This window comes from Carettochelys insculpta, chromosome 5, assembly GCF_033958435.1.
Source record: "Carettochelys insculpta isolate YL-2023 chromosome 5, ASM3395843v1, whole genome shotgun sequence".
NCBI lineage: Eukaryota > Metazoa > Chordata > Testudines > Carettochelyidae > Carettochelys > Carettochelys insculpta.
In genome coordinates, this window is record NC_134141.1 from 49730422 (window position 1) to 49753429 (window position 23008).

The window sequence follows — 23008 nt, forward strand, 5'->3', positions numbered from 1 at the left end:
CTAGGAAGACCTACAAACAGAAATGGACTCGATTCACTGCGTGGTGTTCCACCAAGCAGTTAGCTCCCCTTGAAGTGCCTATACCTGTCATACTAGAATACTTACTGGACCTCAAGAGAGGCGGGCTCTCCCTCTCATCGTTGAAGGTCCATCTCGCCGCTATATCAGCTTTTCGGCATGAAGAGGAAGGGCCCATGGTGTTTGCCCATCCTATTGTTTCCAGGTTCCTGAAGGGGCTGGTAAACCTGTACCCCCCTCGGAAACCGCTTCCACCATCGTGGAGCTTGGACCTGGTGCTCAGCGCGCTAACGGGACCACCCTTTGAACCCTTAGCCACGGTTTCCCTCCGTCTCCTTACGATAAAGACAACCTTCCTTCTTGCAATCACGTCAGCTCGCAGGGTCAGTGAGCTCGCAGCAGTTATGGCAACGCCGCCCTGCACGGTATTCTCAAAGGAGGCGGTAACCTTACGGCTGCACCCAGCCTTTGTTCCGAAAGTTTCTTCAGAGTTCCATCTTAACGAACCTATAGTTTTACCCTCGTTTTACCTGAAGCCTCATAGCTCCAACAAGAAGGCACGCCTGCACCTCCTGGACGTGAGGAGGGCATTGGCCTTCTACATAGACAGAACTAAGTCCTTCCAGAAAACAGACAGACTCTTAGTCTCTCTTGCTCCCAGATCAAAAGGAGAGGGTCTCTCTTCACAGAGGATCTCGAAGCACATTGTGTCCTGCATAAAGATGTGCTACGAACTTCGAAAGACTCCTTTACTGGCCCCGCCTAGGGCTCATTCCACCCGGGCGGTGGCGGCATCAACAGCCTTTTTCAACGGCATCGCGCTAAAAGACATCTGCAGAGCGGGGACCTGGTCATCCTATGACACCTTCACCAAGCATTATGCCCTACACCGGGTATTCCAAGAGGATACCCACCTCTCGACAGCGGTCCTTTCGGGGGCAAGCTGCACATAACCCGATTACCCACCTCCTTTCTTGGGTTACTGCTGCGTAGTCACCTATCGTGGAGTACCCATGGGGACACTCGAGGAAGAAAGAGAAGTTACTCACCGTAGTAACAATGGTTCTTCGAGATGTGTACCCATGGGAGCTCCACCACCCGCCCATCCTCCCCGCTTCGGATCTCTGTTTGGTGTTTTTCAGGAGCATCCAAGGCGGTTGGTCAAGGAACTGGCGGGGACCGGATCGCACATATGGCCGGGAGCGCTCAGGGGAGCGGCGCACGCCGGCGCACGCGCGGTCCGGCAGAAACTGCTGGAAAGATCCGATCTGCGGTGCCGGGGCGAGCCCGACACCTATCGTGGAGCACCCACGGGGACACATCTCGAAGAACCATCGTTACTACGGTGAGTAACTTCTCTGTTCGGGTTGGGGACCAGTTGAAGTAGTGCCATCGTGCAGCAGAAAGGCCAGGGAAATCTTAACCACTGGGGGAAGACTTCCCCTCCGTGGCAGCAAGCCCCCAAATATATATTTAGGGCAGGAGGCCAGCTGAAGTAGCCCCCATGTGTGGCAGAAAGGCAACAAAAATCTTAGCAGCCATGAGAGACTTCCCCTCTGGTGGCTGCAAGCCCCTGAAATCCTTTCCTGCCCTTGGAGCATCAGCACCGAATGGCAGTGACATCCTTTTATTGGGTTGGAGACTAACCACATGATTTGGTTGAGCATGGGAAAGACCCAGACAGTGTGGTGCCTGTGGGGGGGTGGTGAGGAATGGGGGTGCATGCACAAATGTAAACTGCGGAGAAGTTTCTCAGCCTCTGATGCAAGCACAACCCCCACAGCAGCCTGGCTGCCACGTGGTGCGGCAGGGCAGCAGCTGGTGCCATGCAGTTCAAAAAAAATACCAAGTGTAGAGAGAGAATCACAAACTCTTTGCTGGGGCTATTCGTAACGAGTAGATGCGCTCACAGCGCTAATAGCAAAGAAAGAAAGAAAGACATTTCTCAGGCTCTCATACAAACATGAGCCCGCAGCCACAGGCTTTCTGGTCTGAATTTGAAATTCACAGTCTTTCTGTTACCTGATTCCTGTGCACCTGGAGAGCAGTGGCCAGAGTGAAGCACTGAGGGCCATTGTGGATTACATATGGGACACCTCTGGAGACTAAATTTGATTTGAAGATGCGGCACTTCCATGCTGACCTTTATTTGGCTTTTTAAATATGAACTTGACATTCCACCCAGCAGGTACCGACGCAATTATGATATCAATATTAGTGCTCCCTAAATTGAGCTAATGGTATTTACAGTGAAGACAGTCATGTGGTAATATGGAGCTAAGTGCCTTTAATTTGAATTACCTCATTGTGTAGACATAGCCAGAGTGTGGAGGTTTCCTTCTCCAGTAGGAGTTACGAAGGCATTGTACCTCATGCAGCCACAATTCTGTTTAACCATTGACGAGGATTCATTAGCTCTCCTCTCTGCATTCTACCAGCTCCTCTGGCTAATACATGTGTTTGCAGAAGTTAGAGCCTGTGGCAGCCCTATTTATATAAAGCATTTGCATCCCCTGAATTCAAGTATTCCTATTGTTCCTCGTCCTTCTCTGAGAGATTGAGCTCCTTGCATTGCCTCCCTTATTCCCTTGCATGCGTGGACAGAGGTCAACAGCATTGTGTAATATATTAAAGTAGGAAAATATCAGAAAATAACCTGAAATTGTCCCCTTTTGAGTGATGCAACTGCAGTTGGGTCAAACATGGTTTTCTCAAATGGACAGGCTTGATGGACTATCTACTGTGATGCACATGTGAGATAAAGTTCTATAATAAGTATTGATATAAATAGCATCTGGCCTGCTTTTTCAGGGAGTACAACTCTTCATTCTTTATGACAGTGAGTACCTGACTAACTTCTTTTGAAGTGCTTCAGTGTTTCAAAGCAGACAGGTTTATACTCATTACCATCATTATTTGGTTACTTTGAACCTGATTTGAAAAGGAATTGAGTAACCACAACTCAAATTGAACTCTGTGGGAGTGGTACCGCTAAAATTCAGGCCTCATGTGTTGTTTTGGTTTTTGAAAATTACGTGCTTTTTTTTTTAATTTTTATTCTAGAAACATATATGGAAGAAAATGTGTGTTACAGTTACATTACTGACTAAAAAAGTACAAAGCCTGCAGTGCTAAAATGATAGCAATCATATAGGTGCTATAAACCATAAATTTGCTGTACCTGCTGACATGTAGCTTTGTCTGATTTGCTTTTAATTTTAGGGACCTCTAGCAATAAGAGTTGCAAAACTGGCCATCAATCAAGGAATGGAGGTAAGGATATATATTTGTTGGTAATACTGAGTAGAAGCTTGGGCTGTGTCTACACTACAAAAATAACTTCAAAGTTGCTTATTTCAAAGTAAGCAACTTCGAAGTAGAGCGTCTATACACACCCTACTTAGAAGTTAAACTTTGAAGTAGGGCACTACTCCATTCCTGAGAATGGAGTAAGGACTTTGAAGTTGGGCTCCCTGCTTTGAAGTTAACGTGAAAGTAAGGGAAAATGTGTGTAGACTCTCTGCTGGCTACTTCGATGTAGTGCCTAACTTCGAAGTTAACTTCAGGCTTAGTTCCTAGCATAGACGCATCCTTGGACAGTGAGTAAGAGATCCTAAAACAGAAGGGTAGAATTAATTCATATTTTTTCTAGATTAGTTTTAAGTTTCACACCATATAGTTTTTCAAAATCTAATTTGTTCAATCTGGTCTAAAGTAAAGGAATGCTGGTTCTTTTTGTAACTTCACATTGATTTCATTCTGCTCATGAAGACATGATGGATGCTAATTGGGCATCACAGTACCAAAGGCATCACAGTACCAGAGGCAGTCCAAGATCACAACTGGTTTCATTCTTAAATGTGGGAGAAATATATATTTTCATCATTATCAAGGCAAATCTTAAGCGATATAGCTTCCTGGCAGATCAAGCTCCCACAGATCTGTCTCTAGATATCTCCTTAAGGTGGTCTGGGTGGGTATTCAGTCTGTCAGTCCTTAGCACTTTAATTGCACCACCAAAACTTTGATGATTGTGATTGTTGACTGTATAATTGCACATCTTGGGAAACACACTGTTGATAAACACACAATTTTAATTTATTAAAGTATTTTGTTAAAATTGAAATATATTTTTAATTGTATAACATTGGAATCATAATAGGTAAAATGCATGGATGTAAATACATTTATTGTCAATTTTTAAATTTATCCTTATAGGCATCAATGCATGTAACTGAAACAAAAAAATAAAGGACATGTAAAGTGCCACCATTTACACAGGCTAAATATATTTAGAAGATATTTAATAAAATACTAGAAGAGGAAATACTCTGTCACATCAGGAGTATGTACCTTATATGTGATTGAGTATATGACTGCTGTTTTTCACTGTGTAATATATTAAAGTAGGAAAATACCAAAAAATAACCTGAAATTGTCCCCTTTTGAGTGATGAAACCGCAGATGGGTCAATCAAATGGACAGGCTTGATGGGCTAGCTACTGTGATGCACATGTAAGATAAAGTTCCACAATAAACATTGATGTAAATAGCATCTGGCCTGCTTTTTCAGGGAGTACAGCTCTTCATTCTTTATGACAGAGAGTAACGTGCTTCTATGTGTAACTAGTTTTTCAAATTAAGTGTTTCAACGTATTATTTGTATTTCAGTGGCACTTGTTATATTCTAGGTGCTTTCCTTGCCTACCAAAAGACACAGTCTCATCCTAGGAGATAACTGGTTCCAAATTTGTTTGCTAAAACATCATTAATGGTTGATCTGTATATGTTCTGTGTTTCTGCCCAGTAACGGGTGAAGCAATTAAAAATCATGCAGCTTTTTAAAGGGTTATAGCGAAAGGCAGTTTGTAGTAAGACTGTGCATTCACCTGTTGTTTCTGACAAGCTATTAAACCATGATTACATCACAGAATAAAGAAACTGATTTTCAAAATACTGACTAACCCATAACGAGGTAGTGAAGAATTTGAGCATAAAGATCACGTGAAGAGGGATTTTGCAGGACTCTTTTAATGTTTGAGATATAGGAATACATATGTAGGACTTTGAGTTATCTGTCAGAAAATAAAGTGTGTGCTACGTACAGAAATATTTTCATTTTTAATATATTTATTTTTGTGTTGCAGGTGGATTTAGTAACAGGCTTAGCAATTGAAGAAGCCTGTTATGCTCAGGTATGTAGCACAACTATGCTAAGAATAAAACAACCCTCCCCTGCCCAGTTAAAGCCTGCATTGAAAATCATACAGCAACACAGCTTGAAAATGATTTATACTTGCTCTCAGTAGCATTTAATATATTAAATTTAACCTTTCCTCTTTCCTCATTTGTTTAACCTGGAAATTTTAAAGAAGGAACTGGATTTTAAGGCAATATTATTCCTTTGTACAAAGGAGGTTTTCAGGGAGAGGAAGATGGACATAGAACCAACTCTTGAGTTGGCATAAATATATATATCCTTATTGACATATGCTGATGTATAATATCTGGTCCATAATCTATAGAAAACTAAAGAGATTCTGCATTGCTGCATACACAGTGGGAGAAGTTTTATTCCAACCCGTTAAAAAAGTACGGGTTGAACCTCCCTGGTCTAGCACACTTGGGACTGTACCAGTCCCAAACAAGAGGATTTGCTGGACCAAGGGAGGTCCCCTGTTGCTAGCCCTCTTGCTGCCAATGCTGTCTGCAGTGGTGCTACCCTGCTGCCACCAGCTTCGATCCGGGGCTTTTTGGTTCAGGAACATTCGTAGTCCTGCCAGATAACAGATGTTGCCGGATCAGAGAGACTCAATTTTTAGAAGTACAAACAATAGTAAGTAATTAAGAGTATAGCCATTCTATCATTCCATATTTGGCATCGGTAGGACCCCTACTGTAACACTGTGTTTGTTTCTGGTTTTCACATTTCAAAGATGTTGAAAAATTGGAGAGGGTTCCAATAAATGTCACAGAAGTTGTTAAAAGATTGGAAATGTCTTACAGTGAAAGATTTAAGGAGTTCAGTCTGTTTAGTTTATCAAACAGAAAGTTAAGTGGTGACTTGATGCCAGCCTGTAAGTCCTCAGGAGGAATTGAAATTTAACAGCAGAGGGCCATTCAATCTAGGTAAATCAAGAACTAGTGGCTAGAAGTTAAAGCTAGACAAATGTGAACTAAAAATATAATGCAACTGTTTAACAGGAGAGTAATCAATAATTGAAACAATTTACAGAGGGTTGTAATGTATTTTTCATCAACGGAAATTTTAAAATCAGGATGAGCTGCTTTAGTTCAAATGAAGCTATTGATCATGAAGAAGGAATTAATACATGGAAGTCCTATTGCTCTCTTATGGAGGAGGTCAGGCTATGAAATATGTGAGTTGAAGTGATATTTTAACATTAGTGTACGTTGCATAGTTTTATGTAGCTATAATTTGGTAGGTGTGAGCAGAGGTTCAAACTAAAGAATAAGCTTTTGATGACCATCTAAAGTGATAGGAGGTTTACTCATTTAGGCTAGGTCTATACTAGGGAAATAAGTTGATTTCAGATACGCAATTCTAGCTGTGGCATTTACATAGCTAGAATCGATGCATCAGAATTGGCTTATTTCACTAGTATAGACACAGCATCTATACTCTCTGGCCAACCTCCCTTACTCCACGTGATAGTGTGGAGTACAGGGGATGATTGCCAATGCTAGAGGGATCGATTTTGCCTCGTCTTTACCAGATGTGGAAAATCGAACTCTGGAAGATTGACCCTGACCAGAGAATTGAACAAGACCCTTTTTCGGTTTTCTGGCAATTCTGTCTTAGGAATCTTCTAATATGTCCATCACTTCAGTATCTTCTTAATCCTTCAAACCCTTCCTATGCTCCCTCCAGAGAATGTGCTTACACGTTACATAAGGAAGTACTGCAGGCACTATAGTTGATGATTCAAGAATTTTGAGAATTTTAACTACCCCCTTCCTGTCCTCCAACCCCAGTAGTTCTGAGTGCATCCACTGTCCACAGTTTTAAACCATCTGGGAAAGTACAGCTCTGGTTGTAATTAAGTTTTCATTATCTTCTTATTTTGTAGCTTTCGTAATAAAATATTCTTTCTGTACTAAAAAACAATCTTAAACACACAATCTTAAAACACAGAAGGCCATTTCTTCAGCTGGTGTAAATTGGCATGGCTGAAGTAACGTCTGTGGAGTGATATTGATTTAAACCAGCAAAATGTCTGGCCCTAGGTTTATAAATCAATTGGGCGTAGAGTATTTTCACACTCTTCGTTAATTTCTGTATTACACTCTTGTCTGCACATGGCAACCGTTAAAGACGTGACAAAATACCTTTTTATTTTTAAATTTTGGTATCAATAAACCAAATTTATTCTGTTTTTTGTAGACTATTCCAACAAAAGACAGAATTGAAGGTCTTCTTGCTTTTAAAGAAAAGAGGCCTCCTCGCTACAAGGGAGAATAGGAAAAACTGACGCCTTGAAAATTCAATTGAGATAAACATGCCTGGAAAGTCTTTTCAACTGCACTTTGCCTCAGCGCATGGAATATCACAGCCACCAAAGTAAAAGCAAGTCATACCTACATTACAACATCTGGAATGTGTCCAGACATGTGCCTGAGCCAAGCATATGTATCAAGTCATACTCATCATTGTTTATGTAGGTTGCACTGTATATTTGAAAGGTTACAGGTTCATAAGCATTTTTTTATTTCATGTATGAAACTAACCATTCCATAGTTTTTAAAAAAATGCTAAATTCTTTAAATAGACAAAACCTATAAAACAATACGGAATGTTTGTCTGTTGTTCCATTTTATCAAAACAAGTGGTTTCTACACACCAAAAATGTGAAAATATACCAAATATAATTTCTAATTGATTCTGTATATCAATCAAAATCATAGTTCACCATCTATTTATAGCTGAATATGTAAATTATTAATAAAGTTAGTGGAAATAAGAATGATTGTTTGGAGGATTATAAACTTTATTTACTCGTCTCAGACTGTAATGAGTAAGATAGTCTTCATACTGGCGCTACTATACAGTGGTGTTCTGTGTTACTCTAAGTTCACGTTCAGCCGTCAGTCACACAAAGCTATATGGTAAACCTCAACTCTCTTTCCAGATTCCCCCCAAACATTATCTGACCAACGCTGTCCACTAGGGAGTAACCTTTAATTCACTTGTCCTGTTTGTTATTTACTACCAGGCTTTTTTATTGCAGAACTGTGGTTAAACATATTCTTGCGTCTGACCATTTTGCGGGTACTAATAATACTTGCTTATATACAGCTCCTCGGAATCGTAATGTTCTTTTCCTCTGTTGGAACCTAAATCTGTGGGCTTTGACATGAAGAAACTACTGTATCTATATGTGTGGAGGAGCCATGAAAAATGGCTCCTTTCAAATATTTGGTTAACTTTACTGGTAAGAAAATATGACATAGCAATCAAATTTTAACATATTTATATGGAAATAATCTCCTTCATGTTTGGTTTGCATTGCCTTTGTGAAACTTCTGCCATACTGTGAAACTGCTGTTTCTGCTGCATTGCCTGTGGTCACTCTATGGTGATATAGAATCTGATCAACATGAAATGACAAGAACTCATTAAAATTCATATTTAGCATATTGTTACATGTAAATTGATTATATCTGCTGTAGCACACGCTTTGCTGACTGATAAATTTGCAGAGTTGATCTTTTCATGCATTATAATTTGCAAATAAAGCACTGGTGCTTGTTTTGATAGTCATGTAAAGCCTTTGAGGTCATTTTCTCCTATTTTCAAAATGCTAAAATGTCATTTTCATTTTATTGGGTAGGAAATAACTATGTAAATGGGAGAAAATAAGTCTTTGCTGAATACTTTGTCTATCTTAATGTAATATAGAGTCTGGTTATTGAGTTTTCTTTAGTTTCCTAACAAGCATTGATTAAATAACTTAAATATATGTATATGAAAACATTGGGTTAACTTTAAATGCTATGGCAGAAACTATAGTCTGCTCAGGCCACTGTGTAAATTCATAACCTTAGCTGAGGATTTTGATGACTAAGTACAATATTTTGCTGCCACAATAGTTACAACATTCCTTTTCCTTAGGGGAAGATGTTGCCATGTGTGGTTCTTCTCTTGAAATCCGCAAATTGAATAATATTGCAAAGTGAGCATAAAATGGAGACTTTTTTTTCTGATGGACCTTGTAAGTCATGATACAGAAACAGTTTAGAGGGAAAAATTATTCTGCAAAAGGTATTTGGGAGACGTGTGTGTATATCTATATACGTGTTTGATAGTTTGTGCATCTGTCTGTTAATGCATGAGTCTGAGAGTCCATTTGTTCAAGAAATCTTCCTAAATGGTAAGAGCTAGGACCACCAAATTTGCTCTGCAGCTTCCTCTTGTCCTAACTTAAAGCAAGGTCAGGGTTTGGTTGTGACAGGAAAGTGGAATGTGCCTGGAATGTGATTGTTTTCCAGAACTTGGGAAAAGGTGGAGGGGGGGTGGCCTGCTAGGAGGGACAGTTATGCTCCACAATGACTACTGGAGGGCAGCAAGCACGGGGACTGTTACTCTGCAGAGTGACGACAGGGGAGCAACTGCATCAGGGACAGAGTAGTCATGTGCTCTCCATATTTCCAGGCACCAGCCCAGACAAGTGGCTCCCCTGCCTCCAAACCTATCCCCATCGACCGCAGTGATGAATGGGTAGGGGGAGCCCTACTGGCCAGCAGCCCTTTCCGCCTCCAAGGAACTGCTCAGCCATCAGCTTGTGCACTGAGGGCAGCCCAGCTCTCTCCCCAACCATGAGGAGCTGCCAGGGGGCCAGACAGCCCAGCCCTGGTGCCCTCCCCCTCCTCCAGGAGGAGCTGCCAGGGCAGCTCAGCTGTGGCGCCCCAGAAGGAGCCACTGTCAAAGCAGTGCCATCCTCTTCAATACAGGTGGTCCAAGTAAGTATCCTGACCTCCCAGTTAGTCCCCCTGGCCCAAGCCCTCCTCTCCCCTGACTCTCACATCCTCTTGTGCCTTCAGCCCCCCATACCTCCCTGCCCTGACTTGTGCACCCCTAATACCTGCAGTCCTCTGCCTGAAGGACTCAAGCAATGCCAGATAAAACTTCCAGTTAAATTATAAGTGAAATAACATCGTGATGACTTCATTCTGATTAATGTGAATATTATAATTCTGCTCCCTGACTTGGAGTCCTGGAGTACAAAAATTGCTTTTTCTCCTTCAGTTACTGGGTCTCAGCCCCATGCATGTCAGCAGGGCTGGATTAAGAAAGGACCTTAAGGGGGCTGAAGTCCGGGATTGCCTCTTAGCCTGGAGCCTCTGGGATGGAGCCACAAAAGCCTCTGTGTGCTGTGGTTTTGCATGTTTGGAATGGGGGAAAGTGGCTCTGTGCATTGCCATTCCCCCTCTCTCTGGGCTGGAGCAACGTGCCTCACCACTGGTTAATGGGAGCAGTGGGATACAGTGCTTGCAAGCACAGGGCCACGTGGAGCCGTGTGTTCCCCTCCAGGAGTTGTGCCAAATAAGCCCCCTAAAGCCCTGCCCCCTCCTGCACCATTCCTCCATCTCAGTCCCTCCACCTGCTCCTGGCTTTTCTCAATTACTACTATACGAACGTTCCTGTAGCCTGTGCCACTTCTCTTTTTTTCTTGGTTAGATGTTTCTTTTCTGTGCACTCACCCAAGATCTAATCAGTTGTGCATGAAATCCACCTAGTAACCAGTGTTCCCTGTAAGCTGGGTGTTTGGGTGGGCAGCCACCCAGGAGAGGGTCAGGTGCCACCCAGCTCATTAGCAGAGCACCCACAGCCACCCATAGTAGGCAGGATGTGTTTCTATTGGTGGTTCACAGCCACACATGCCTGGGTGAACATAACAAAACTTATTCTGCACATGGATGGAAAAAATTAGATGGAACACTGCTAATAACACTGTCAACAAGTCAGAGGGGTGGACCATATACTGAGAATGGTGCAATTAGTTTGTTTTGGGTAGGGAGTGGATGATATTTGTTCCAAGGTGTGTTTGTCATACGTACTTTTACCTAGAATGATGCTGCTGCTTCTAAACCATCAGAAGACAGAGAATAACAGCAAGCTGATAAACCAGATGCAAGTTGTATTAATCTAAACCTAACTCTCTTAAAGGACTCCATTTTCTTCTGCACAGTTCTTGGGGGTTGTGAGAGGACATGCCTTCTCCTCTGGTTGCACAGGTTGATGGTGATGGATATGACGTGAGAACCTGAATAGACTAGTTTAATTACCATGAACACACAATGTTTTAAAAGTGTTAATAGAATAAATTTTAAGACTTTCACAAAAATGGTTTGTCCTATAGAGAGACTGAATCTGAAACTGTATTAAATTTATTATATACACATTTTATTATGAACACAAATCACATTCAGTTTCACCTTCTGTGTAGGTAGTTTTTGCTCATCTCACACACTTCAATTCTCCATTAATGAAATTGTTTGTCCTGTCAGACTGGAGCAGACCCTTTCAGTACCCAATCTTGAGCACGATTTGTATTATAATATGTTTCTGTTGGATTTCCCCTATAAGCACTCAGATGAAAAACCTTGAACTTGCTAAAGAATTTGCTGTGCAAGTTTGTGTTCTGAATGTTACAAGTTTCCCTGCTTTCATGTGTGGGTGTGTGTACAAACACTTCAAAGTCCTGATTAGTGATTCCAACTCTGTTTATGGTTTCTAAAGTGTGTGTTAATTAGTAAGATGTTTATAGCATCATATTTGTGTTAAAAGAAATGAAGACATTCCAACTATCACTCTGCAAAATACAAGCACGTTCAAAAGAACATGAACAAGTTTTGGTCCATATTTAAAGAACTTACACTGCAAATAGGGGTGAAAGAAAAATATTCGTTCCCGTATTTCAGCTATCTCTAGTTGATTTAACATTTTCCTTTAAACATATGGGATTTTGTGATATCATCTTTGGCTCAGATTTTCATAACATTTAAAAAAATCAAATGCCAGTTGTACAAGTTTTGAAAAACTATTTGTCGATCATCTGCATGGTATATTCCAGGAAGACTAAGTTTAGTATTTAAACTGGATGGGGAAAGTTTGCTGTGTTTTCATTGCAGCAGAATATAAACAAGCCCGAGTGTTCTTGTAGGCCAGGGTTTCCCAACCTGTGGGTCAGGACCCAATCACATTTCAAAAGGGTCACCAGCTGGGCTGGACAGCTCCACAGGTGGCTAGTAAGAAGCCATTCACACTCCTGAAGTGGTTCTCAACTTCTTAATTGAATTAACAGCCGTCAGGCAGGTAAGCTAATCAATTACATTCTGAACCTGAGTCTGAGGGAGAGGGGCCAGAGCTGATCAGCTCCCTGGCTTATAGCCTCTGAAGGAGATGGGGTCCCCACAAACCCCAGCACAGTTCCTGCGGCTGGTGCTGCCGTCCGGGGCTCTGTACCCCATCCGACTTCCAGCCATGGGGCTTCCTGTGCCTCCTCTAGCTCCCTCCAGCCTGTGAGTGACTCCTAGTCCCTGCGTGTGACTCTCCTAGCCCCCTCTAAATCCCTCCAGCCTCTGAATATAACTCCTCTGGCCCCTGCAGCCCCTTAGTGACTCCCAGTTACTAAGTGTGACTTCCCTAGCCCCCTCCAGCCCTTGCAGCCCCTGAGTGTGACTCTCCAACCCTTGAGCATGACTTCCTTAGCCCCTTTCAGCCCGAGTGACTCTAGCCTCTGAGTGTGACTTCCCTAGACCCCTGCAGCCCGTGAATGACTCCTAGCCCCTGAGCGTGACTTTCCTCACCCCCTGTAGCCCTCGAGTGTGACTCCCTTGGGCCCCCAGCCCCCTGCAGCCCCTGAGTGACTCCCCTGGCCACCTGCAGCCCATGAGTGTGATTCCCCTAGACCCCTCCACCCCCTGCATCTGATTCCCCAAGCCCCCTGTAGCCCCCTCCAGCCCTCGAGTGTGACTCTCCTAGCCCCTCAGTGTGACACCTCTAGCCCCTGTGTGTGACTCCCCAAGTCCCTGATTGTGGGGTTTAAGCTGGGGGGAGCAGTTTGGGGATGTGTGTCTGTCTACCACCACAGTTCTGACCAACTACAGTAAATGTAACAGAGAGGAAGTCGTGCTAGTCTATACACTGTCAAAACAAAAAGCAGTCAAGTAGCACTTTAAAGACTAGCAAAATAGTTTATTAGGTGAGCTTTCGTGGACGGACCCACGAAATGTAAATGTAAATGTAGTGTAATTATTTTATTAATATTTCCCCTTTTCTATGAAATAACTAATATGAATATATAAAAATGAGGGGGCACAATTTTATAGTCCTGCCGCAGGTGCACAATTAGCTAGTTATGGCTCTGCTCTTCCCCCACCGTTGTTTTTGAATTGCCTTGGGTCACCAAGTCTTCCTGAATTGTCCAAATGGGTCCCTGTCTGGAAAAGGTGGGTAACCCCTGTTGTAGATAGAGCATTGTTCTGCCCCATACACCCCTTACTCATGTAATGAGGTCTTGCTCCCAAAAGTAGTTCACTGATTTCTTAAAATTGAACACTTGTTGAACTATTTCAATAAATTGATATAATTCATTGTAAAGACTGCAATATTGAAGCCACTGTTGACCCAACCCTTAACTGAGTTGAATAGCTCTTAAAAGAACAGCCTCACAGACTGATGGAATTATTCACAATAACAAGTACTGTTCCCAGTGGTACCTGCAGTGTCAGACTTTTTAATAAGGTAGGAGTTGTGTTTTACCTTACACATTGTTGTTACTTGTATATCCCTGGGTATATAGGAATTGCAAGTCCATAATTTTAAAAAAGTAGAACTGCAAAGGCAGGACATTTTTCAAAACATTGTGTGGGACCAGTGTCCCGTTGCTGTTGTTGAATAGGGCTTTAGAATGGAATTTGATTACCTGATTTACCATGCTAATTGACAGAGCGATAGTCAATCTCAAGTAGGTGAGGGAGGTATTTTCCTTGCACCCCAGCCCAGCTCTGATATACTGCATGCTGCCAGAACAGGCAGATTCAGGCCACAAATGTGGTTTAAAACCATCATATCCTGTTCACCCTGAACTGTCTGCCAGCAGCACTTCTTAGAAGTACGCATTGAATTGAACATAATGTGTCAGGTACCAGGGGCCAGATCCACAGAGCTCCTTCATGTGATACTGACATTTCAAAACCATTATTCAACTGCCACCTAACCCCATAGATGCCTTTATTTGCACTGAAGGGTCAGCTTGTCAGTTTGACACCTGAATACTTGTGAACTGTCAAGCCCTAAGCCCTGCCCTTTTCCTCAGCCTAGCATAGGCTGCTCCCATTCAGCTTGCTGACTTTTAAAAACCTCTTTCTTAGCTGCCTAACACGCCTCATACAGAATGTGTAGGGAGCCTGGGTGCCTCACTTACAGCGCACAATTCCAATAGGCAGGAGAGCAGCTAAGTACCATTGTAAATCCAGTACTTGGTGTGTGGAACTAATTCACTCCAGGGTACAGGTGGAAAATAAGCATTAATAGTAGTGATGAGACCTGTATTGTTTTTTACTTTTTCCCTTTATTTTTGGTTAAAAAAAATAAAGTAAAAATGAAAAGTTCCCCAATGGCTTATGTCATGGGAGCAAGGAAGATTAAGAACAACTCTTATGAAACTTTTAGTCTCCTTTTCTGGCACAGTTTTGTCTCCAGCAAGATGGAAGAAGCAGTAGAAACCCAGTGGTGCATATGTCTGGCAAGAAGGAATGGAGAAGTGGATCTAAGCAAAGGTTTCATGTGGTCCTTTTATTTTTGGGATTATAAGGCTTTTCTAGCTTCTGTATTTTAGTCTCTCCCAGGCCCATTTCTGATTCTCTAGCTGCTGGCCTGCAGGCCTGTGTTCAGAATGCTTTTTGTACTTTTGGAGTGTTTTACATCTTAGAAATGTTAAGTTAAGATTCAAAACAACCCTGCTATGGGTAAGAGATATCAAAAGTCTATTCCCTGGTCTCTGAAATGCAGTCAGCTCTTGGACGGAACATGCACTGCTGGAAGGTGTTCAGATCCAATAGTGATGAGCACGCTGTAAGGCCTTACATAGAATAGAATTGAAGCTATTTAACACACATTAATGCCTACAGATTGAGAGTGCTGATCTGGTCTCCCTAGTTATGCCTGCTGCCAGCAGTCTGAATTGGCCAAAGAATCAGTGAGGTTTAAGGAAGCCACAGCTGTACGTTGCCTCTACTGGGTCCGGGAAACCCCCATTCGGGATTCTTTGCTGTGCTGACACAACCTAAGGATAGCTCATTGCTAGGGTGATCATTTGGAGGTGGTTATTCCAGCTCCAGAGCCAGATTTCACCAGCAGAGAAGCACAAAGCAGCTGCAGTTTACCTGAGGATCTGTCTCATTTTGTGGGTATGGGCGTGTCTGCTAGAGTCTCTGCTATACTTACATTTCAGACTGCTTATTGAAGCTTCTAAAACATTGTTTTCATTGTTAAAATAGCTAATTAAAACTGTATCTCCAGACATTTGTGTGTTCAGAGTAACAAAAACATTTTGTACTGTACAAGCTTTCTGTTATTTCTTGTAATTACAGCATATTTGTCTGGAGTGTTTCACAAGTGTTCTTTTGTGTAATACTGGTAGGGGAGATTATGTAATATCTTCTTACTAAATTATTGCTCAAGAGCGTCAAATGCTATTGTGATGTACTGAGATTTGAGAATAACACTCGTACTTTTGGCTGTTTTGTTCCTACAATCTTCATGTTTTTCTGGATCACAAAGCAAAGTGGTATGTGTTTTCTCTAACCTAAATGCCAGTAACCACTTGAACTGAGTATATGATTCCAGCTTAACAGGGCGGTGTTCATAATGGACAACAGTAATATATTCAAGCCAACTTGGCCATGTTTATATTTCACTCTGTGCCAGAAATCAGGAACTTCAAAGCTTCTTCCTTCCAGAACTCCAAAGAAATACAAGTTTGTGTTCCTTCATATCATCAGACTTAATTATTGGCAATAAACGACTGCTGGCAAGAGTGATGCATCACATGGCTCTGTGTCTGTTTTAGAAAAGGTCAGCATATGGCACAAACACTTTGCTGTCATATGCAGCCTTGTACTCTGATCACATAACACATTCTTCGGAAACATTATGCAATGTTATACTCACTGATTAATGACTGCTTGCACAAGAAGTTTTTCATTACCCTGAATGCTAGCGTCCTGGGAATGATTAACTTTGTGACATAACTCTCATCACATAAGTATGGAAGACTCAAACATAGCCTCAAAATAATATGTTTCAGAAATAAGTGAACTCTTTACTGTTTAATATTGTGTACTGTACGTGATTAAGCACTGCTTTAAAACTTCAGAGTGGAAGAGAGAAGTCTGATTGGGAGAACTAAAAACACAATTTATTTTGGAGGGGATAAAGTTTCACCTAAGGTTAATTTTTCATACAGCAGCACGTCATTCAAAGTGTTTTTCCTTTGCTTGTATAAATTTGAATTGCCTGAGAAAATTTTGGTCACCTCTTTTCAGTCTTCAGCAAATGAGCTAAACAGAATAGGCCAAACTCTGTCCTTATTAAACCTGTACAACCTCATTTAATTATTGCAGCTGAACAGGTATAAATGAGGTCAGCATTTGGTCTCGTGTGGACAGTGTTTACGAGTATATATGCTCGGGTCTAATCCAGCTCTCGGTTATATCATGGCAAATCCAGAATAGCCACACTGAAGATGCTGAAGTTGCTTTGTATTTATTCTACTGTCAGAGAAGACTTGTCCTAAATGAAACAACTCCAGTTTTAATTCGTGGGCTCAACTCCCAAACATCAGATTGCAGTTTACAAATACCTAAAAATAAAAAGAATATGTTCTGAGCATAGAGGCAATTTGCCGAGGTAATTTTTAATTCAGGCAAACATCGAGTATAGACCAGATTGTACTCAGTGAGGTTACAAGGATTTGGCCACAAATCAGTTGATTCTTCCTAAATATTACATTTTAATTATTTTATTCCTGAAGTTATCGTAAGTAAAATTTAGCACGATTTAAAAAAAAAATAATCTCCATAGTTTTTCAGTCCTCTTCTCTCATCCTCTTCCCATCAATGGTGTATTTCTAAGCAGTTCTGTAGGCAAGACACTGTTTCCTAATACTAATTAAGGTCTCCATGCTTTTTCTCTTGTTTTCATTACGGAGAAGAGGGTTGTGAATATTTAATCTTTGAATGCTCATGGAGTTCCATTCCCTTTCCTATAGGTCACTTAGGCTATGGTTACACTACAGCGTTCTGTTGACAGAGTGCAGCCACACACGAAAGCCAATTGGAAGAGCGCTCTGCTCTGCTGACAGAGCAGCCCAGTTGCTCTCTCGACAAAGCAGGCACCCGGAAGCACAGGAGACAGGGCTGCCCATTGTAATGGATGCCCTGTCTGTTGAGAAGAGGCCCCCAGAGCACCCACACAGCTTTTTTTGTCGACAGGCCTCCTGGCTGAGAAGCAGAACGCTGCAGGCCAAAGTGCTGAGTTTTGTTGACAAACTGTCAACAAAACACATTTTGTGTGTGCACACTTCAAGAGTTGTGTTGTAAAAACTGGGGGTTTGTCAGCAAAACTTGTTAGTGTAACTGTAGCCATAGTGTTTTGGTGATGTTTACAGTTGTGATCCCCATAAAACAAATGCAGAGGAGAAAAACCTGAAACAATAAGTATTTTGTCTTTTTCCCATTTTCCCTAAAACATGAAGATGCATCCAAAATACCTTATTTTCTACACCTGGTGTTGATTGCTACATGTTGAAAATATGTCATGACTTTGTTAAGGAAAAAGTTGTTTTTCATGCCTGGAAATTCAGCGCACAAGAACATCTTGCACTTTGAAATTCTTTAAAATGCTGTTTTTTCGTCACAAGAAGACCACTGTTTGTTATGATCCCTTTATTCATTCACATTAAATGCCAGCCTGAAAATTAAGTCTGCTCTTGACACTGTTGCTTATGTGAGTAATCCTTATTCTTGCAAATAGTCCAGTTACCTTAAACAAGACTGCATGCATGCATAAGGGCTCGAGGACTAATGTTCCACTAGGCAGGATGGTTTAGGAATATTACCATAATACTGCCTGTGTTCCATTCCTTAGAATATAATCTTAACTGAAAGCAAATAAAGAAGTTAAACATTGACTTTTTGTGTGAGCTCTCTAATGTGTGCCTTTTTATGCATTCTAATTACTACAAGCATTAGCAAATGTTCAAGAAAGCAGACTCTGACTAAGCATTAGCTATCAGCGTGCTCTCATTATAGCTAAGGGCCCTTATTCTTCTTGAGCCTACGTGCAGAGCCAACTAGACTTTCAGCTGTGATGACGAAATGCCATGCATTTCTTCCTGGAATAGTACGCAGATAAGATGCCACTTATTATGCTGAGGTTTCAGATGAACTTCACTAAGGATTTCAAAACAGTGTGTCACAAGTCTATCAGGTTTCTTTAGCAACCAATTCAATGAAGACACTTTTAAGATAAAAAGGAAAGAAATGTTAGTTTATTTATCCTTGGGATTTTACTATTTAAACTTGGAGGAAATGACTAGAGAGAGTCAATTAACACACAGCCTATGTGTACATTTTTTTAAAAAGATCAAAACAGATTTGTTCACATCATGAAGTCCATGTTATTTATAATCAAGGAATGATGAAGGAAATGTTCTGGCTCTGATGTGCTGTTGTAAAAGTCCAATTGTGCATGTTGCTGAGCAACTTCTGTGACTAAATAAATGCCCTGAACACCCACAGAGTTCAACAGGCAGTGGAGGCGTTGAGTCTGATTCTTGCAAGTACCTGTGCAGAACCTAGTCATCTTCAGTGGAACTCCATGTGGGCGTAAGCTTCTGCTTCTGAGGATCAGGTTGCAGAATCAGGGTCTCGTTCTGTGGTCTTATACAAGTAACAAAATAACCTCTGGAAGCATAAAACTTAAAATGCTGAAGCTTATAATTTAGAGTAAGAGGAGGGGAGTGTGCCATTATAGCATGATATATTGTTTCAAAGAGAAGCACTGTAATTAGCAATGATTATTCACATAAGCTGGGTCTACATGTAAACACCCTTCCGAAAGGGCGAAAATCGAAGTTCGGCTTTCGAAAAAGCAGCCATTGAAAGAGAGCACCCGCTGCCATTTTTCAGATCAGCATTCCGATCTGCTCTTTCGAAGTGCCATCGAGGTCTTTCAAAAGAGAGCGTCCACACGGCTCCAAGCTCTCTTTTGAAAGAAGGGAGGCAGGAAATGCCGCGGATGGGGTCCCATGGCCGACAAGCCCTTCCGGGGCCGCAGCCAGCCGCCTCCTTTAAAGGGCCCCTCCCTTCCGCATGAGCTGAGTGCTGCCCAGCCTGTCCCAGCCCGGCAGAGCCCACTCGTGCCCACCATGGAGGCCCAGCAACAGCTCCTGCAGGAGGATGCCCTCATCATGGACACCCTGCTCCCAGTGCTGTGCTCATCGGGTGGCCGCAAGGTTCCCCCGGGGCCACGGGGCTCCCACCGCTGGGCACCCCCCCTGGGTACCCTGACGCCTCTGGACCCACCCCAGCAGCACTGACTGCCGGTAGCGCGTGGTGCTGGGGGAGTGGGGTGAGGAAAGGTGGCTGCAGAACTTCTGCATGTCGAGGCAGACCTTCGAGGAGATCTGCCACTGGCTCGCCCCCGCACTCCAACAGCAGGACACCTGCATGCGGCCAGCCCTCACCCTGGAGAAACGGGTCGCGATTGCCATCTGGAAGCTGGCCACCCCGGACTCCTATCTCTCCGTGGGACAGCAGTTCAGGGTGGGCAAGGCCACCATCAGGGCTGTGCTTATGGAGGTAAGGTGGGGCCGGGTGGGTGGGCGGGGCTGAGGCAAGGGGAACCCTCCCCTGCAAGGGGCCAGATGGGGCAGGGGCTGGACGGGAGGGGGGCAGAAGCTCCCAAGGCAGGGGGCAACGGCTGCCACACCTGCACTAGAGAACATATCCTCCTTCCCCCTCTGCAGGTCGTCAGGGCCATCAAAGCGATGCTGCTCCATAGGATCGTCCATCTGGGGGATGTGGACAACACTGTCGTCCACTTCCAGGACCTGGGCTTCCTGAACTGCATCAGTGCTTTGGATGGCGCACACATCCCCATCCGTGCCCCGCCACCCAGTGCCAGCCAGTACATCAACCGGAAGGGCTACCATTTGGTGGTGCTGCAGGCCCTGGTGGCCAGGAGGGGATGGTTCACTGACATCTACGTGGGCTGGGCCGGCCGCACCCACGATGCCCGGGTCTTCCGGAACTCTGGCCTCTGCCGCCACATGGGGGCCGGCACCTCTGTCCCGCAGAGGGAGATCCCCGTGGCGGAGGACATCACCATGCCGCTCTGCATGGTGGCAGATACGGCGTGCCCCCTGCAGCCGTGGCCCATGAGGTCCTACATGGGACACTTCAAACCCACCCGGGAGGCGTTAAATGAGCTCCTCAATCATGCCTGCAACGTGGTGTAGCGGGCCTTTGGGCATCTAAAGGGGCGGTAGAGGTGTCTCCTCACACAGATGGAGGTCGGGGTCCACAATGTGCCCCAGGTGGTGGGCACCTGTTGCGTCCTCCACAACATTGTGGAGGGAAAGGGGGATGCCTATGTCGCCGGGGGGCGCCCCTCCAGCTGGCACTGTTTATGAGCAGCCGGGTGCCACCCCCATCCTCCAGGCCCATCAGGACAGCCATTGCATTCGGGAGGCCCTCAGGCAGGCCTTTGCCGATGGCCACCTCTGATCAACACGCACGCCCACATCCCATGCACATCCATCACCCACCATCCCTGCTAGCCCCACCAGCACAGCACCCGCACATCCACCACCCACCAGCCTCCGAGGAGCACAGCACGGAGTGGTAAATAATAAAGAAACATTTATATAACTTGGGTGTTTGTAAATATGTACGGGGACACTTAACTTGGAGGGGGGCAGGGGGAAGCTAACTTGGAGTGGGGTGAGGTGCTCATTCCAGGGCAGGGGTGGTGGGCTGTGAACCCTGTCCCCCCCGGAGTCCCTTCCCCCCTGGGTGCGGGGTCCCCAGCAGGGGAAGCAGGGGGGAGGGTGCTGGTACCACCAGCAAGCCAGCGAATGGGCTTGGTGGGGGCAGAGGGGTCAGGCTCGGTGGGGGTGGAGGGGGCAGGGCCAGCAGGGGGAGGTGCCGGGGGGGCCAGGAGGTGGGCCACAGTGGCCATGTGCTCCCGCACAGCCTGGTCAATGCCCTCAAGGATGTCCAGCAGCCTATCCCAGGCCAACCTCCGCCATTCCATGTTGGCCCAGGCGAGCTGGAGGTGCACCTCGGCCTGCCTCTGGGTGGCTGGGTCTTCCTCAGCTCTCTGGGGGGCTCTCTGGCCACGGCTCCAATGGCATGCTGCCTGGGGTCGAGTCCAGACACCTCCGATGGCTGCAGGTGGGTTCTCCGGGACAAGGGACGGTGCGGGGCTCTCCTGGCCCACGGGCAGTGCAGCTATGTGGAGAGGAGGAAAGCATGTCAGTAGTGTGCACTGGATGGAGGGGACCTGACTGTGGCCTACCCTCCTGAGCCCCTCCCATGAGGCCCCCGCTCCCCAAGGGACCCTGACCCTTCCAGGGAGCACCGACCCCCCGGGACTGGGCCTCCCAGCCTGGGTGTGATTCCAGGGGTCTCTCACACAGGTGGCCCTTCCCAGCCTGCGTTGCGCAGGCCCCGGGCGCTGTCCAGGACCGACCATCCGCCACCCCTGTGCGGCTTATGGCGCTGTCCACTGGGGGCGGGTGCTGGGCCTTGCTGGTGTGGTACCGTGGGGTGCCGCATCCCATGTAGGGGCTGGCCTGTGTGCAGCCTGGGACCACCGGTTCTGTGTGTGGGCACCTAGCCATTGCATCGCCCCTGCCCTGTGGAGTAGGTGTGCACCCTTCCCTGGACGTACCTGAGGGTCCCCCGGAGATGTCCAGCTCTCGGTCACCCAGCTGGAGGAGCGGGAGGGGATCATGATGGTCAGCTCCTGTTCCTTGCTTGACCAGTCCGTGGTCCCCTTGCCCTCCTGGGTCCCCGATCCGGGCGGCTGCTCCTCCTCCTCCTCCTCTGGCTGCAGCAGCTCCCTAGAGGTGTCCAGGCAAGCCGCGGCGGGGTGTACTCTCCTGTGGCCCCAGGATGCTCTGTAGCTCCCTGTAGAAGGGACACATTGCTAGTCCTGCCCCAGAGCCTCCGGCCTGGTCCCTGGCCCGGGCATATCCCTGATGCAGTTGTTTTACTTTGGAGTGTACCTGTTCCACAGTACACTCTGGGTGGCCCCTGGTGTGCAGGCCCATTGCCAGGCGGCCAAAGGCGGCAGCATTGCGCCACTTGAAGCCCATGTGGCACAGGACCTCCTTGTCCTGCCAGAGGCTGAGGAGGTCCCAGAGCTCCTGCTCCGTCCAGGAGGGGGCCCTTTATTTTCTTCCGCCTGGGAGCCTTGTGGAGGCTCAGACAGCAGGCCATGGGGCTCGCGGGGGGGGCTGGCTGCTTGCCATGCGGGTGGTGGAGCGTGGGGCTGAAGTGTGTGTGCAGGCTGCTCCTAGCATGCTGTCAGCTTCCTGCCACAGGTTTCCTGCGTGCATGCGGCTTTAAGGCAGCTGAACGCAGGGACCATAGAGCCACGCTGCTGCCGGCTGGAGTGGCCCCGCGGTGGACCTGTATTTCGAAAGAGGCGGACAGTGGAGCATCTACACGTGTACCCTTTTGATTTATTATTTTGAAAGGGAGCGATCTTCCTGATACAGGATTGGGGTTCAGATTTCGAAGTGTGTGCCCTGTTCTTTCGATTTGCTTTCGAAAGATGGGTTTACACGTGTGGACGCTCCTCCCCCTGTTTCGAAAAAGGGCCATTTATTTCGAAGCTTTTTGCACGTGTAGACACAGCTATAATGTGGAGGAGTAGAGTACCTAAGTGTGT

At 45.1% G+C, this 23008-nt stretch overlaps 2 protein-coding genes across 4 annotated transcripts in view; both read left to right on the forward strand.

Moving 5' to 3' along the window:
• Positions 1–8852, forward strand: part of AUH (AU RNA binding methylglutaconyl-CoA hydratase) — a 262507-nt gene extending 253655 nt beyond the window's left edge. Inside the window, exons 8-10 of one of the 2 annotated variants that reach the window (XM_074995049.1) lie at positions 3241–3291; positions 5166–5213; positions 7424–8828. In XM_074995049.1, the coding sequence (XP_074851150.1) occupies positions 3241–3291; positions 5166–5213; positions 7424–7501 (177 nt within the window). In that variant the 3' untranslated portion in view covers positions 7502–8828. Of the gene's footprint in view, positions 1–3240; positions 3292–5165; positions 5214–7423 lie in introns of both variants that reach the window. The other variant, XM_074995050.1, reaches the window with a different exon arrangement.
• Positions 8853–14917: 6065 nt separating this feature from the next.
• The window catches only part of LOC142013544 (tubulin polymerization-promoting protein family member 2-like), a 142662-nt gene continuing 134571 nt past the window's right edge, over positions 14918–23008 (forward strand). The window contains exon 1 of one of the 2 annotated variants that reach the window (XM_074995052.1): positions 14918–15453. The gene's annotated coding sequence lies outside the window, so the exon portion shown is untranslated. The remainder of the gene's footprint in view (positions 15454–23008) is intronic. The other variant, XM_074995054.1, reaches the window with a different exon arrangement.